Source organism: Sus scrofa, chromosome 17, assembly GCF_054392235.1.
Source record: "Sus scrofa isolate SSC_HxYL_T2T_F1_AM1 chromosome 17, Sscrofa_HxYL_maternal_Yorkshire_Landrace_v2.0, whole genome shotgun sequence".
Classification (NCBI taxonomy): domain Eukaryota; kingdom Metazoa; phylum Chordata; class Mammalia; order Artiodactyla; family Suidae; genus Sus; species Sus scrofa.
The window spans coordinates 21,081,414-21,099,773 of record NC_139399.1 but is presented as its reverse complement, the minus strand read 5'-3'; the positions used below and the strand labels follow the sequence as shown (position 1 = coordinate 21,099,773).

Below are 18,360 nucleotides of genomic sequence, written 5' to 3'. Positions count from 1 at the left end.
CTTTTCCTGCAGGCTTGCCAGTGGGTCAGTCTGGATTGGGCCTTGGCCAGTTTAATAGATGAAAAGTTTTCCTTTACAGTTTTAATTTGCATCTCATGAATAAGGTTGAACATCTTTTCAAATGTTCAGGAACCATTTATGTTTCCTTATTTTCCTATTGGAATGTTCTCCTTTTTCTTGCTGGTTTGTAGCCCTTACATACTACATATCAGAGAATTTAGCTTGTTGTCTATAAAGTGTTAGCAGCTGAGAAGAGTGAAAGACAGTGGCCCCTTTTAGATGGTGCGCCTATAACCTGCTGGATAGATGCTCTTGGGATTTGTGCTAGAGTCAGAGGATGGGGGTGTCTAAGGGACATACTTAATTAAGCTCTTGCAAACATCTCTTTGAAGGGAAGATTATTTGGTGAAGTGCCTAGCCCAGTGCTTGGCATGAATCGGTGCCCAGAAGCATTAGCTTTCACGATGACCATGGTTGTGGGGTATATGTAGGGGCAGGAGCACAGCGGGTCTTAGTGTGGGCCAGTGACGGCATATCAGTCCACACAGGCCTTTGGTTTAGGGACTGTCATTAGAGAGACATGAGACACCTTCTGGCTCCTCTTGAAGGACAGCTGATGCTGGGAGACAGGTGGGACACACCTGAAACTCTGAGGGATTATCTGGCTGTTGTGGTCCCAGAGACTTTATAGGGAAGGCTGAAGAAAATCAGAGCTGCCCTAAGAAGACCTGAGCTGGGAAGTGCAAGGCAAGGAGGCCAGCTTTTTGGCTACAGTATTGGTTGCTCCTGATGGTTTTGCTTGCACCATTCGCGGAGAGTGTCACAGGTGGCTACTGTGTTTGAAGAAGCAATGGAAACAAGATTATGGGCTTTGCTGCCTCTGCCAGCTTTAGAGTTGGTAGAGTTATATTAGATTTACCAGCTAGATCTTTTGGGGAGTCATAACCTAAGATTGATGGGCTCTGGAGGTTTGCATATGTTGCATTATATTCATTTTGATTTATTTTTCGTGATAGTTAATCTTCAAATAATGTTGAAGATAGGTGGAATCTTTTTATTATGTTAATTAAAGGGGGGCTTGGGGTAAAGGCTGTGAAACACTAATCTTGGTATCATCTTTTTCATTTAAAACGCTTTTTTAAAGAAATGTGTATTTTATTTATTTATTCATTTTTTAAATCAACCACCACTGATTCTTTTTTTTTTTTTTTTTTCCTTTTTTCTTTTTAGGGCCGCATCCACAGCATATGGAAGTTCCCAGGCTAAGGGTCGAATCGAATCGGAGCTGCAGCTGCTGGCCTACACCAAAGCACGGCAACGCCAGATCCGACTGTGCCTATGACCTCACCACAGCTCACAGCAACGCCTGATCCTTAACCCACTGAGCGAGGTCAGGGATCGAACCCATATTCTTTTTATTTTTTTACAGAATAAAATACATATATTTACACACAGTTACATTCACTCAGATTTTTATAGCATGGATCTTAAGAAACAGATTAAGTGACTCCCACTGGAGAAGTGGAATGGAAGATATGCTGAGACAAATAGGAAATTTATTCTATACTTTATCCGAATTTTATGGCTTTCATCTTTACTACTTAGTTTTATCTATTACATTTCAATTTTTCTTTAAAAATTAGCATTATATTAAATTGTTATATTATGCAACTAAAATTTATAAAGAAGAAAGCCTTATATACCATTAAATATTTTATATAGCATAGTAAAAAGAATAACTTAACTGGTAAGCATAACAAAAATAATACACCCTCTGAAAATAAGTAAAATATAAAATGCATAAATTGGTTAAAAAAACAGTGTAACTATATAAATATGTCCTCACAATTTGTTCCATCTCATTGATTCTTCAATAAAGGCATTACACCATTCTAGGTGATGTGATAAACAAGACATTATAGACTTTACATTGTACCATGGAGAGAAATGGTTATTAATAATACAATTGTAGGAGTTCCCGTCGTGGCGCAGTGGTTAACGAATCCGACTAGGAACCATGAGGTTGCGGGTTCGGTCCCTGCCCTTGCTCAGTGGGTTAACGATCCGGCGTTGCCATGAGCTGTGGTGTAGGTTGCAGACGCGGCTCGGATCCTGCGTTGCTGTGGCTCTGGCGTAGGCCGGTGGCTACAGCTCCGATTCAACCCCTAGCCTGGGAACCTCCATATGCCGCGGGAGCGGCCCAAGAAATAGCAACAACAAAAGACAAAAAGACCAAAAAAAAAAAAAATACAATTGTAGAACTGTATTATTTAATTGTACAGGGGCATTATTTAATTATAATTATCATAAGTTCTTTGATGGAGAGGAAATCAGAATCAGATCCAAGAAGACTTCAGCATTCCAAGAATGATGTCAAATGACCCCCTTCATGGTGGATTATGCACTTATTTACTATGAGATATATTTCTTCTCCAGAGATTCCTTGTTTGTGTATCAATTGTAGATTTTTTGTTTGCAGTTATTCTGAAGTTTTGATGTAAGAGTCTATATGTGTATGAGATTGTTTTAAGTTGTTGTTCTCTTAATTGCAAGTTCATCTCTGGTGTCCCGCATTTGTACCCACCTCTTCTCATGATTTCTGATTTTGATGGTATAATTGTGCATGGATGATTTCGTATCTTTGCTATATATATACCTTTATTGGTGAGCCTTGTCATTTGTGGCATTTTTGTTTCCTGTTGCTGATCTTTTCTTTCCTACCTAGAGATGTTCCTTTAGTATTTGTTGTAAGGCTGGTTTAGTGTTGCTGAATTCTCTCAGCTTTTGCTTATCTGAGAAGGTTTTGATTTCTCCTTCAAATCTGAATGAGAGCCTTGCTGGGTAGAGTATTCTTGGTTGGAGGTTTTTTCCTTTCATCACGTTAAGTATATCATGCCACTCCTTTCTGGACTGCAGAGTTTCTGCTGAAAAATCTGCCAATAACCTTATTGGGGTTCCTTTGTATGTTACTTGTTTCTTTTCCCTAGCTGGCTTTCAAGATTTTCTCTTTGTCTTTAATTTTGGTCAGTTTGATTATTATGTGTCTCAGTGTGTTCCTCCTTGGGTTTATTTTATATGGTACTCGTTGTGCTTCCTGTATTTGAGTGAGTGGTTCCTTTCCCATGTTAGGGAAATTTTCGGCTATTATCTCTTGGAATATTTTATCTGCCCCCTTCTCTCTCTCTTCTCCTTCTGGCACCCCTATAATACTGATGTTGGTGCGTTTAACATCCCAGAATTCCCTGAGACTCTCTTCATTTTTTTTTCAATCTTTTTTCTCTTTTCTGTTCTGCATCCATAATTTCTTCTAATCTGTCCTCCACCTCGCTTATTCGTTCTTCTGCCTCCTGTATTCTGCTGGTAGCTGCTTCTAGTGGATGTTTTATTTCAGTTATTGTATTTTGCATCTCTTCTTGTTTGTTTTATATCTTGTATCTCTTTGGTTAGTGTTTGCTGTAAGTTATCCGTCTTTGCCTCCAGTTTATTTCCAATGTCTTGCATCATCTTCAGCATCCACAGTCTAAAGTCTTTTTCCTGGAGGCTGAGAATCTCCTCCTCGCTTAGCTGATTTTCTGGGGTTTTTCCTTTCTCCCTCATCTGAGTTGTAGTTCTCTGTCTTTTCCTTTTTATAGGTTTTTGGTGTGGTGACCTTTTAAGAGATAATAGAGTTGTAGTCTCTCTTACTCCTGGTGTCTGCCCCCCTTGTGGCTGAAGTCAGTATGGGGGGCTTGCTGTAGGCTTCCTGATGGAAGGGGCTGATGCCTGCCCACTGGTAGGTGGAGCCGATTCTAATCCCTCTGGTGGGTGGGGATTAGGGGCTTCTGTGTGCCTGAGGCTCTTTAGGTAGCCTGTTTACTGAGGGGTGGGGCTGTGATCCCACCTGGGTTGTTGTTTGCCCTGGGGCTTCTCAGCACTGACTGACAGGTGGGGCCAGATTTTCCCCAAATGGCCTCCTCCAGAGAAAGGCAACTGCTGAATATTCCTGAGAGCTTTGCCTTCAATGTCCTTCCCTCACAAGCCGCATTCACCCCTGTTTTCCCATGATGTCCTCCAAGAACTGCAGTCAGGTTTGACCTAGGTTCCTGTGGAGACCTCTCTCTACCCTGGGACCCAGTGCACGTGAAAGTCCGTGTGTGCCTTTTAAGAATGGGGTCTCCGTTTCCCCCAGCCCTGTGGAGCTCCTGCGCACAAGCCCCACTGGCCTTCAATGCCAGATGCTCCAGGGGCTCTTTCTCCCGGTGACAGATCCCAGCATGTGAGGGTTTGATGTGGGGCTCAGAACTCTCACTCCTGAAGGTGAGTCTCTGTGAGCCAGTTAGTTTTCAGTCTGTGGAGCTTCCCACCCGGGAGGTATGGGTTTTTTATATCACGAAATCACCCCTCCTACCTGTGGATGTGGCCTCCTCTTTTTCTTCTGGAGGAGGGTATGGGTTTCCGGTCCATTTGGGTGGAGATTGCTCAGTCTTTAGTTGTGAATTTTGTTGTTTTTCTGAGAGAAGTTGAGCTCCAGTCCTTCTATTCCGCCATCTTAATCCCATCTCCCTGAACCCATATTCTTAAGAATACTAGTTGGGTTTGTTAACCACTGAGACACAGTGGGAACTCCTAAAACACGTTTTAATTATAGTATATAAATATAGATATCAGAAGAAATAATTGTATGTGTTTGTGTTGGTGGGGGGTAATACATGTTACCTTTTTATTAGAAAGCTCTGAGTAATTCGGGAAACATCATTACTACTCTGAAAAATGATTATTTTAGTATAAAATGGCTCACTTGACTACCAGACACATGGTAGTCAGTGGTGGGTGAATTTTACCAGATGCCCAATAGGTGATAAATTGAGTCCTGAACCCTCTGGTCAAAGGCACGGTTTCCCCATGCCTGTACCCGTATCCTTCTGCTTTTGTTTGAGTAACCACAGGCTCATTCAGCTATCAGTTTAAACCGGCATTGTGGTCATAATTATGCTCAGCATGGGATTCCTGGGCTATCACGCCTGTCGCTCTTGCTTCCTGTACATTTGACCATATCAGAATTACTGTTCAGCAACAATTAGTTTAACATTGTTGTAGCTTAGTAGAAATAAAAGCAAGAAAGACAAAATTTATTGAGCACTAGGCACATTCTCGCACCCCCAGCAAAGGCAGCTTAGCCCTGCATGTTGGAGACAGAGTCAACTGGACAAATTTAGACAGAGAGAACCCGCTTTTCTGATTGAGTGATTGTATACTATTAGTTTAGGGGAAAAAACTTAAAGCCACAAGTTTGATTTCAAATAGTTTTGGGAGGAGAAAGGTCATTGTTCTTGAAGCATTTTAAAATAATCTCCTGATATATATTTTCTTAATAAAAACTTGATTAATTTCCTGAGATGAAAGACACGAAGATTTCTGAGATGCCAAAAGAAAATCCATTTTTATTAAGTTTAGCAAGCTTTCCAAGACATTTCCCAGTTGAAATAATATTTAGAAGTTCTAAAATGTGGAACTTTCATAGTATCAGCAACATTTTAATCTTTTTTTAAAAAAGCTCCGTTTTTCCTGAAGAACTGATTTAATTTTTAGAATTAAATTTCATGTTTTTTAAATGGACCATTAAATTAGCTAATTTAATAAACAAAAGGGAAAATATTAGTACAACAACTAGTGCTTTACTCTTACTCTTTCAGCCTTGTTTAGTTACTCTCTGTACATTAAGCACAGGAGACACAGCAGGTCAGACAGGCAGCCCCAGTGAGCTTCCCTCTCTGGTGGTGAATCCCCCTCTCCCTTCAGTAAAAACCTATTTCCTCTCTCATTTGTTTGAGAACCTCTCACTTTCCGTGTTTGTTCCCATTCCCAGTTGGAGTGCAGATGGACTGCTGGAGCAGGGGCCTGGGAAGAAGGTGCACATTTTCCTTTTAGGAGTGAGAGTGGCTTGGAGAGAGGCAGTGGCTCAGTTGTGGAACATTAGGCTTCTGGGGTGGAAGATGGGCTCCGAGGTCCCCAGGGGTGGCTTTACCTATGGAAATATGTTAGAAATCATAGGTCAATAATACTATGACCTATAGTTAAATAAACTTCCCACGCTGCTCTGGGAAAGTAAACGTGCTTTATGGGATGATTTCTCTGGATCCACACATTTGGAACTGGCTTGTAAACTTCCGTTGTACCAATTTGTCACTCTGCACAATTTTTTTGGGGACCAGCATCTCCACCCATCTGTTCCGCTGCCCAGGTGAGGGAACTGGACAGTGGCTTGGATGGTTTACTTTTCTGCCTCCAAAACCCAGTCCAGGGCTGGGGCGTGGCCAAAGTAACGTGGTATCTCTCCTGCACTCACTTTGTAGAGCTGTGGTGCTGCGGCTCCTGTTTGGGCAGTTCCCAGGCAGCATTAAGCATCCTTGCTCTTGAACCAGACCACCTTTCCCAGAACAGTGTTAAAACCTTAGTCCAGGCCACATCCCTTCTTGTCTGGGAGTAACCTCATAAAGGGTCTGTCTGCCTCTGTTCCCATCATCATCCCCTTTACTTCCACTTTCCTGCTGTAGTCGGCATGGTCATCCAAAGCCTGCACTGGATCATGGCACACCTGTCCTGACCACACCTTTCAGACTCTATGCTGCATCCTGTGTTGAGTCCTTAACCTGATACTGCTCCTGGGGGGTGTCAGGACTGTATCCTGGTAGCCTGGATACAGCAGATGCTCAAACAGGGTTTGTTGAACCCTGTTTGTGAGCTCCTGGGGGGTGTCAGGACTGTATCCTGATAGGCTGGGTACAGCAGATGCTCAAACAGGGTTTGTTGAATCAATGTGTGAGCATTGTTTTAGGCTGGGGAGCATCTGCAGTATTTTATAGTACCTGTTTATTTAATTGTGTGTGTGTGAGAATGGGTTAAATCAGGGGAAGAGTGGGTTTTGCTAACTCCTGCAAGATTCTACTTTTTGGATTAAAAAAAATTATTGAGGTGAAGTTCATACAGCGAAATTAATAATTTAAAAGTGAACAATTCAGCGATATCTAATTCAGTCACAGTGTTGTACAACCATCATCTCTGTCTCGTTCCAAAATATTGGCTACTCCAAAAGGAAATCCCATACCCATGAAGCAGTTTTTCCCTCTGCAGCAACTGGCGATGAATGTAGATGGTTAGTTTTAGCTGGGGTAGGACTTTAAATCAGATCTAGGTTTTCCTCATGACTTAGTAATAAACTTTTTTTTTACTTTATAGCATAGTTGATTTATCGTGTTGATTTCTGCTGTACAGCAAAGTGATTGTTTTATATATTTATTTATATATATACACACACACACACACACACACACACATACATACATACATACATACACACACATATTCTTTTTCATATTCTTTTCTGTTATGGTTTATCACAGGATATTGAATATGGTTTCCTGTGCTATACAGTAGGACCTTGTTGTTTATCTATTCTGTTAAACTATTCTATAAGTAATAGTTTGCATCTGCTAGTTTCAGACTTCTAATCCATTCCCCCACCCCTCTCTCCCTTGACAACCACAAGGCTATTCTCTATGTCTGTGAGTTGTTTTAAGACAGTTCATCCTGAGTGTGTGTACCTCTTGGCTTCTCAGTGGGTGAGTGCTGCTGTGATATGACTTGTAATATGGTTCTGATAGTTAGAATTTTGTGACAAAGACTTGCACTTGGCTGGGAATGTATATCCTGCTGGCACCTAGTTTTGTAGGCAAATGCCACAAACCCAATTGGCTTGTGTAAAAAGCTATATAGCATGACTTAGAGATAGTTTTAAAAGCAACTCTGTTTGAAATAAGCATATTTTATCCTGTAGGAATTATGTACTGTTAATTGAGATTTTTGAGATACCTTAAAACTGGCTTCAGACTTGGATTATATAATTTATGTGACCTTGAATAAGAAACTAAAATTTTCTCTGGCCTGATTTCCTCAATTAAAAAATAAGTGGATAGAAATCTCTCCGGACTGCCTTAGTCTTTAGTTTTTTAAAATTAATTCCCTGTTGTAAAAATAAATTGTTCTCATTATAGAAAATTACCAAAATAGGTGAAGGGAAAATGGGTAAAAATGGCCCCATTGATCAAAGACAACTGCAAAAAGGCAAAAAAAAAAAAAAAAAAAAAAAAAAAAATTCCCCTAATTAATGTTAAAAATAAAATTATATTTTCATTTCTATAATTTTAAGTGAGGTTGAACAACTTTTTGTGTGTCTTATGGTATAAATATTTTTACTTTTCTGTGGATCAGAGACCCCTATCTATTGGGTTATTTGTATGTACAGATTTTCAGATATTCCCTTTGAATTACTGAAACCTATCATCTGTTATGTGTTGTACTGTATTTTCTCTTAAGCTGTCTCTCACCTTTTACTTTTCTTATTGTGTTTAAAACACCAGAATTGCAATTGCACTTTTTATGTATTTTTTTTTTTTCCTCTGCACTTAAGAAATGTAATCGTGGGAGTTCCTGCTCTGGTGCAGTGGATTAACAATCCAACTTGTAGCGGCTTAGGTCACTGCAGATGTGCAGGTTCAATACCTGGCCCAGGTGCAGTGGGTTAAAGGATCCAGCATTGCCGCAGCGTCTCAGATACAGTCCCTGGCCCAGGAACTTTCATATGTTGTGGGTGAGGCCATTTAAAAAAAAAAAATGCGGGAGTTCCCATTGTGGCTCAGCGGTAATGAACTCCACTAGTATCCACGAGGATGTGGGTTCAATCCCTGGCCTCACTCGGTGGGTTAAGGATCCAGCATTGCTGTGAGCTGTGGTGTAGGTCACAAATGCGACTCAGAACTGGCATTGCTGTGGCTGTGGTGTAGGCCAACAGCTGCAGCTCCAATTTGATCCCTTGCCTGGGAACGTTCATATGCCATAGGTGCAGCCATTAAAAAAAAAAAAAAAAAAAAAAAAAAAGTGCTATTATCCATTATTTTCATTATTATTTTTTGAAGATATATTCTTAAAAATGGAGTCATTAGGTTAAAGACTGAACATATTTTAAGGTTGTTGCTGCAGTAGCCAGGACCTAAAGTGACTCTGTTGCATCTCACCAAGCATAGACATGAAGTGGTGTCATGACCTGCTGGCTGTCCAGGTGTTTTCTTTTGAGTCTCACGATAACTTCTAGTCTTTACCTTGAGGGCCCAGAAACTGGATTTTGCAGATGTAGACAGCTCCTGCCCCAGTGCCACAAGGAAGTGCACACACCAGTGGGCTGTGGTGTCAGTTGCTCTTAACTGGCATGTTTTTTTTCCCTGTAGGGACACAGCAGTTGTTACCAGGCCTTACTTGGGAAGGGTCTTAAGCAAGGCAGCTCACACACTGAGATGCAATCTGTTCTCTCAGTCAAGCCTCCCTTGCCCCTGGAGGGTGCTGGGGTTCCTGTTTCTGTAGTTCTTTTGGATGTCCCCTTTCTGGTCTCCTTCAGCTGAAAACACACACACACACACACACACATTCATGTAGCTTCACTCTATAGGACATGTGGTATGTTTCTCCATCAAAAACACATTATGGTCACTGGTGTAGCACACGCTTGTCGCGAGTTTCATTTAAGAAAACTTAAAACTTGGCTAATTAATTGGATAAGTGAAAAATGTGTTTTGTTTTTTTAATTTGGGGAAAAATGTTTTCATACAACAGAGTGGTGAAGGGTGAAAAAAGCCTCTAAATGAAGTGTTTCTCTTCAGGTGGTGATCAATGGAGGTGCCACGTCCAGTGGAGAACAGGACAATGAAGACACTGAACTCATGGCAATATACACGACAGAAAATGGCATTGCAGAAAAGGTACCCCCTTCCCTTGGCCCTGCCCATGCACCCACCACTGCTGTCCCAAATTCTGTACACCCTTCTTGGGTTTTGTCTCTAACCTCCCGAGTGGGCAGATGCACATGCACTTATGTGTGTGTATGTGTGTTCTCTTTATAAAGGCAATAGAACAAGTGGTGAGGAATAGAAGTTACTAATTTTTAATTGTTTTAATGGCAGTTAATGTGAGAACCATGTAGAGGCCCTTACCTATATATTTTTGAAAACCTCAGCCTGGATGCCATAGGGAAGCGGTTAAGAGCTTGGTCTGGGTATTAATGTGACTCAGACCTGAGGGAATTACTTAAGCTCTCCAGGCATCAATTGCCTCATCTCTAAAGTGGGTATAGGGAGTTCCCACTGTGGCTTAGAGAGTTAAGAACCCAACATAGTGTCCATGAGGATGTGGATTCAATCCCTGGCCTTGCTCAGTGGGGTAAGGATTCAGTGTTGCTGCAAGCTGCGGCATAGGTCAGAGATGCAGCTTGGATCCAGTGTTGCTGTGGCTGTAATGTAGGCCTACAGCTGCAGCTCCCGTTTGGCCCCTAGCCCAGAAACTTGCATGTGCCACAGATGCAGCCCTAAAAAAAAATTAAAAAGTACAGTGGGTATAAAAATATTAGCATTTCTGAGGATTAAATGAAATAATATATATAAAATTGCTAGCATTATGCCTGGTGCATATATTATGCGTACAGTAAATAAGTGAAACCGGTAGTTAGGTTATACTGTTAAAACCCCTTGGACAAAGATCTTTGACCAAAGTAGTAGAAATCATACACTAAAGTAGGAGAATCTTTTTTTCTCCCTCATCTTATTTTCTTGTCAGGTCAGTCTGTGAGACCACATTCATAGAGGCCTGGAGAGAACTGCCCAGAGAGGGTTCAGATACCTTGATTAACTCTTCTCTTTGTGTGTGTATGTATGCCACTGTGCCTAACACATTTGAAAAGTTTTTGATAACATGGCATTTCCAGACTGCAGCATAGCCTTAAGACTTCTCAATTTCATTTGCACTTCATTGAACAAATGTTTAAAACAGATTTTATTTTTACTATGAAAATTTACTAGTCACCTTATATAATGAGGCATTATATTCTAGAAGCACTCCACTGTATTACACTGTAGACAGTGTATACTACATATTCTCATAACAGGCACTAAGAAGTTGATGTGCACAAACATAGTACCTAGCTTGGGTATCAGGGCAGTAAGTTTACACTGGTATCACTGAAGTGATAAAAAAATGAAAGAAGTTATATTGAAATTCTTGAATAATCAGTGTGATTTCTTTCTTTTTCTCTTTCTCTCTCTCTTCCTTTTCCAGTTGGGAGATGGACATTTCGTTTTAGGCTGTCTTGACCAGTATTGCTGTTATTTGGTCAAGCTGTTATAAGTTTTGTGGACGGTAGATTCATGCTGAAATGTTCATTTCTGCAGAGTTGCTCCTTGGAGCACAGAGATGGGAGCATCCATGGTTGGCATGTGGCTCGATGCCTACGGTCTATAGCGGGGACAAATCCCACAGGGCAGTATCTGGGCAGGGTCTACTGCCGGTCCAGCTTGGGTTTCAATATCCAGGAGGCACATGCTTCTCACTTGTTGGGCTGCATCCAGTCCTCAGGTACTTGGTCCTTAATCAAAGCAGCACTAGAATTTCCAGGCTATAGGCTGTCATAATTTAGGTGTTTACTGTCTAGGAATTGATGACTGTCTTTTGAAATGAATAGTAGGGAGCATTAATTCTTCAGGTTTTTAAACATCTGTACATTTTCCTGATCTGTTGGCAGGAAAGTTGGCAGGAAAGATGTCTAGTATACTAATGTTAGCACATTTATGCTGGACGTTTATTCTTTGGGTGAACTTTTTTTTCATCATTTAAACATTGATACATGTGTATTTCCTTGAATACTAGTGAAATAGGTTATCTACCTATTTTACTGGTCGTTTTTCTTCTCTTATGAAGTGGTGAAGATGGTGAGAAAGAGTTATGGTGTGTTGAACAGTGCTAAGGTCCCAGACCCTTGGCTGTGTGCTTTAAGCAACCTGTCATGTTTAGTCCTATAGCAACACTGTTAGAAAGGTGCTTTCACTATCCCTGTTAAAAAGGTGAAGAAAATGAATATTTAGGTCCTTTGCTGTCTTAAATTTGTACAAAGAAAACCTCTCACCAGAGGATGCTGCCCTTTGCCATCTTGCTTTTCAAGTGGCATTGAAAGGCTCTCGTTCAGAGAGCTCACCTCACTGTGAAATAAGAAAGGACTGTTCAAGGGGAGCAAGAGGCTGTCCTGTGTGTTCTCCATATTCATAGGATTTCTTCATTATATTGAGCTATGCATTGTGATGTATTTCCTTGAATCATCAAGAACTTGACTGGGAGTTCCCATTGTGGCGTAGCAGAAACAAATCCAACTAGGAACCATGAGGTTGCGGGTTCGATTTCTTGCCTCCATCAGTGGGTTAAGGATCCAGCATTGCCTTGAGCTGTGGTGCAGGTTGCAGACTTGGCTCCGATCCCATGTGGCTGTGGCTGTGGAGTAGGCCAGTAACTGCAGCTCCCATTCCACCCCTAGCCTGGGAACCTCCGTGTGCTGCAGGTGAAGCCCTAAAAAGCAAACAAAACAAAACAAACTTGACTTTTCTTGTGTTGAGAACTTCTTATGGTAAATGCTGGTTAATATGGTATTAGCTCTAAGACACATCTTGCAATTTTCTCAAAAGGACTTTTTTCTGAAAAGATTGAAAGGGCGATGCCTCAAATCATCAGTCATGAGTCCATAGGATGATGTTGGGACTCATGTCCAATACTCAGTATGGACCTCAGTATATTGTGATTCTTAAATTAGGGGTGTTGAGGGAATTGAATTTCATGAGAATGAGGATATTTGGGACAAAAACTAAACAATGAAGTAGGAGGCTTAGATAGTCCTATTGAAATGTTGCTATTTTATTGTTTTACAGAACAGATCTTCACAAAATTTATTTACAGAAGTATGTGAAATAGTTACGGTGGTGAAGCAAATCATTATTAATCATAATTTCAGAAAATCAGTTGTTTCTGATGACTTCTAAAAAGCAACTCTGTTTCTTTTTGGGCGGCTGTGTCACATGGTGGCAGATGTAGCCTTTGGTGACAGTCTGTTCAGCCACACTCACCTTCTTCTTAGAGTCACCAGCTCCTCCTCTGCCAGATAGGGTCATAACAACATAGAACTTTCCAGGGCCATTGTGAAAAGTAAATGACAGAGTGTATAAAATAGCACAAGTCTTTTAGGGAGCAGAGATTGTCAAAATGTGAAAATAGTTGGAAGTAAACTAGTTACAGTCTCCACTTGACTATGCTGCCTTGGCTGCTATTTGTCCTTTTCTGTCCATTGTTTCAACCATACAGTTGCAGTTATCACAATGTTTGTTAAATATAGGATAAGATAAACTTATTTCATAATTTTGAGATACATACAAATTTTTATTTTATTTTTTGCTTCATAGAGCCGTACCTGCCTCACATGGAAGTTCCTAGGCTAGAAGTCGACTACAGCTGCTAGCCTACACCACAGCCGCAGCAAAACGTGGAATCCGAGCTTCATCTGCGACCTACTCCACAGCTCACAGCAACACCAGATCCCTGACCTAATGAGCGAGGCCAGGGATCACACCCATATCGTCTTGGATTCTAGTCAGATTCATTTCCACTGAGCCACAGTGGAAGCTCAGAGATACATTTTTAAGTTAAAAGTTTTAAACTTTTTTTGATTTTGTGATCCTTGCAGATTCTCTTTAAGCTACCTTTTATTCAAGTACCAGCTGTTCTTGAAAAACAAAGTTCTCTTGAGCATGCTTGTTTTACGTAAACACTCCAAAATTGTATTAAACAGTTTAAAATGTGCTGCCTCCGTTCTTGGTCTATGCAGCATAACTGGCAGCTGGCAGTCTTGTGTTTGTTTTTCACATCCTTCTCCACTCATGCACACACACGAGTGGAGTGTTGTACCAAAGATGTGAGCTACTCTAGTCTCCCCCTCCCCTACCTACATAATGTATATCTCACCAGGTTAGTGAATGAATATGGAAGTTTTTTTTAATTAATTTAAGTATCTTAAATAGATAATCTTGTGGTTTAAATAATCAACATGTAGGAGGTACATAGTTAAGTTTCCTTTCCATCATGTTTCCTATCCATCCAGTCCCACACTCCCCTATTTAAAAAATTTATCACTATTATTAGTTTATTGGGTTTTTTTTAAGGCACTTGATTCATGTATAAGCAATTTTGAATCTGTGTTTTTTCTGTTCTTCTTCCCCCCATAAATACTATATGTACATTGCATTGTCTTTTTTTATTTGCCTACCATATGTCCTGAGATCTTTCCCTACCACTTACAAAGAGATCTCTTTTGCCTTTTATTAATATTTTTACGCTGCATAGTGACTTCCCATAATTTAGTCTCCTGTAGATTGGCATTCTTTTTGGGGGGGACAGGGAGTAGGCATGGGGATTTGTGTCTTCTTGCTGTTGTTATCAGTGCTACAGTGAACAGCCTTATACACAGGTCCTTTCTCATACACATAAGTCTAGAACAATTTCTAAAGATAGAATGCTGGAGGAAAGAACATATGAATTTGTGATTTATATAGACTTTACCAAATTGTCTTCCATGGGGTTACACCAGTTTATTCTTCAGTGGATATATGAGAGAGCAAGTTTCTCTACAACTTTACAGAGATTTTGTTATCAAACTTAAGAATTTTTGCCAATGTAAATGAAAAGCGTCAAGATAGTTTTTTAAATACTGTTTAAACTTTTTATTGTGAAATAATTTCAGACTTATAGAAAAGTTCTAAAAATAATGTGAACTATTCCTGTATATCGGCCATCCAGAGTGCACAAATGTTGACATTTTACTACATTTGCTTAATCATTCTCTCTCTCTGTATATTAATTCTGAACTATTCAAAGGTAAGTTACAGACACAGTGCTCTTTTATCCCTAAATTCTTCATTGCATATTTCCTAAAAACAAAGACATCAGGATATTCACATTGATACTATTGTTGATAATTAGTTGATTTCATTAATTTCAGTTTAAAAATGAAGCTTAATAATTTTCGTTTGAATTTCCTCAGCTGTCCCAATAATGTCCCTTATAGCTAAATAATAAATAGATAAAGTTTAGTTCCATGATCCAAATAGGTATCACTTAGTGCATTTAATTGTTATGTGCATCTTTAGTTTCCTTTGATCTGGAACAGCTTGTCAGTGTTGTTTGTCTTTCTTTACCTTGGAGTATGGGCCAGTTTATTTTGTAGTATGTCTCTCAATTTGGTTTTCATGCTGTAGTTTTATCTTGTGTTTTTCATTGCTGAGATTGCATCTCTATTTCACATGCTTAAGAGCCACTTGATATCCCTTTCTGTATATTGTCTGACTTATCTTTTGTGCAATTTTAGAATTGGCTCTCGGTCTTTTTACTGACTTCTAGGAGAGATTCACCCTTTTTGATTTGAGTTGCAGATGTTTTGACATACCCTTCAGAATTTCTGTTTTTACTTTGGGAATCAGTCAAATTGAGCTTATTTTTTTCTGGAGTCACTTTTGGTAAAGTAGTTTTTCTAAAAAATTGACTCATTCCAATTTTCAAGTTATATACATAGAACTGCTCAGTTCTTGCTCAAGATGGATTTTTATGCTTTTTAATTCCTTTATTTCTGTGATTATTTCTACCTTGTTTTTGATTTTGTATATTTATCTTTTCTTCTACCATATTGCTCCATTTTTATTTCCCTGGATTAGCTAGTTGTTGTCTTTTTTAATTTAAAAGAACTAAATTTTAGGAAATTCCCCTGTGGTGCAGTGAGTTTAAGGATCTGGTGTTGCTGCAGCTGTGGTGCAAGTCACAACTGCTGTACGGGTTCTGTCCCTGGCCCGGGAATTTCCACATTTGCATCTATAAAGACAAAAAAAGGAACAAAATTTTATTTAGTGCAACTGCATTTTGTTTTCTAATGTATCTGGTTTTTTATTTATCGAGTTTTCCTGTTATTTTTCTATTATCTTTTGAGGCTTAGTTTGCTGTAAGTGTGATTTTCTGTTAAGCACTGCTTTAGCAGTGGGTTTTCATGTGTAATTCTAAATAAAATTGTATTTTTTTTTTTTTCCCCAGGGCTGCATCCACAGCATATGCAAGTTCCCAGGCTAGGGGTCCAATTGGAGCTGTAGCTGCTGGCCTATACCACAGCCACAGCAACACGTAATCCGAGCTGCATCTGCAACCTACACCACAGCTCATGGCAATGCCGGATCCCTAGCAAGGCCAGGAATCGAACCCGTGTCGTCATGGGTACTAGTCGGGTTCATTAACTGAGCCACGGTGGGAACTCCCAAATTTGTTTTGTTTAGTTTGTTTTTTAAATTTTTTTCATTTTTATTAATACAGAACATTGTCTTTCAGCAGAAAGTTGTCTTTTAACAGAAAGTTGTCTTTCAGCAGAATCAAGGTTACAAATAAACTGTTACTAACCCAAGAAACAGTTAATATTCACTTGACTCTCCACTTGGTTGAATAATTCTCTTTTAGGTAGTACAGTTATTTTAACCAATTTATTTTTATTATTTTTATTTATTTATTTATTTATTTTTGTCTTTTTGCTATTTCTTGGGCCGCTCCTGCGGCATATGGAGGTTCCCAGGCTAGGGGTCGAATCCGAGCTGTAGCTGCCAGCCTATGCCAGAGCCACAGCAATGCAGGATCCATGTCTGCAACCTATACCACAGTTCATGGCAACGCCGGATTGTTAACCCACTGATCAAGGGCAGGGATCGAACCCGCAACCTCATGGTTCCTAGTCAGATTCGTTAACCACTGCACCACGACGGGAACTCCAACCAATTTATTTTTAAACTGCTTTGTGATTTCAAAGAAATTTCTTAGCTTTTACTTATTAAATAATTCCTTCAATTGGGAACTTTGTATATCAAAACGTTTCCTCCAAGTTATTGCATTCTTCACTGCCTTCTACTTAACCTAGTTGTCCCAAATTTGTATTTTCTAAACAGTTTACTATTTTGGACTGTATGTCTTCTTTGCCCTTTGCCCTTTAAGGGGCTTTTAAAATTAACAGATTGAGAGCTTTTGATTGTTTATGTTATAAATTTCCAGTTTCGTTGCATTATGATCAGAAAGTGTTACTTGTATTCCTTTTTGGAATACATTAAAATGCTTCTTATATTTCTGTGAATATTTTTTTGTGAATTTTTGTGTTCCAGATAGTTGAAAAGAGTTACATATTTATGGGTTATATTTTGTATCTTGTTGTGTTGTGTCTTTTGCCTGCTATCTGATCTGCCATAAATTGAGAGATTGATTTCCCATTACTCGTATTTTTCAGATTTCTCCTATTATTTCTTAGATTTTTTTATATGATTCTCTTATTTGTACATAAATTACTTATAACATGTTTATAGTAAATTGTACCCTTTATTATTTAAAACATGCTCATAATTGTCTTGGTTATCACTCTTTACCTTGTTTGAAGATAATTAAGATTTTATTTGCATTTTTGTTATATACTTTACCAATTCTTTTCAACCTTTCTGAATCACTTTGCTTTAGGTGTATCTTTTATATTTGGTATAGAGTTGAGTTTTGCTTTGAGAAAGTTTTTTTTGTGTGTGTTTTGTCTTTTTAGGGCCACACCTGCAGTATATGGAGGTTCCCAGGCTAGGGGTCTAATCGGAGGTGTAGCTGCCAGCCTACGCTGCAGCCACACCAGATCCAAGCCAAGTGTGTGACCTACACCACTGCTCACGGCAACACTGGATCCTTAATCCGCTGAGTGAGGCCAGGGATCGAACACGAAACCTCATGGTTCCTAGTTGGATTCATTTCCGCTGCGCCATGACAGGAACTCTGAGAAAGTCTTAAAATTTGTTCCTTTAATAGTTGAGTTTAGCCTCTTTCCATTTATTTTATTTTATTTTATTTTATTTATTTACTTTTTTTGCTTTTTAGGGCTACACCTGTGGCATATGGAGGTTCTCAGACTAGGGGTCATATCAGAGCTACAGCTGCCGGCCTGCACCACAGCCACAGCAATGTGGGATCTGAGTCACATCTGTGACCTACACCACAGCTCCTGGCAACGCTGGATCCTTAACCCACTGAGCAAGGCCGGGGATTGAACCTGCGTCCTCATGAATGCTAGTCAGATTCGTTAACCGCTGAGCCATGACGGGAACTCCTAGCCTATTTACATTTATTTCTTTCTGTTTTATTTTTGTGTTGTGACATTTAAAATCTTTGTGCTTTTATTCTGATGGACACCTGTATAATCATAACTACCTAATCCTTTATTTCATTGTCCTTCAGTTTCCTGCTATGAATAGTAACAAAATTGGTGTGTGTTTCCTTCCAGCCTCTTGCTCTTTTCTCTATTATCTGAATTTGGTCAGAAATGTTATTTCTGCTCATCATTGTAATTGATTTATCAGATTTAAGTGTTATGACAATTAACTTTACTGCTTACCTTTTTCCTTTTCCCTCTCACGTTTTATT

The 18,360-nt window shown here is 39.5% G+C and overlaps 1 protein-coding gene across 44 annotated transcripts in view; it reads left to right on the top strand.

Annotated features, from left to right (window-relative positions):
• Positions 1–18,360, top strand: part of SLC23A2 (solute carrier family 23 member 2) — a 163,168-nt gene that overhangs the window by 86,428 nt on the left and 58,380 nt on the right. For all 44 annotated transcript variants that reach the window (XR_014831817.1, XR_014831809.1, XR_014831806.1 and 41 more), the window contains 1 exon segment: positions 9,690–9,788. Coding sequence is in view for 5 of the 44 variants with exons in the window: in NM_001435313.1 (NP_001422242.1) it covers positions 9,690–9,788 (99 nt within the window). In the remaining 39 variants the exon portion in view is untranslated.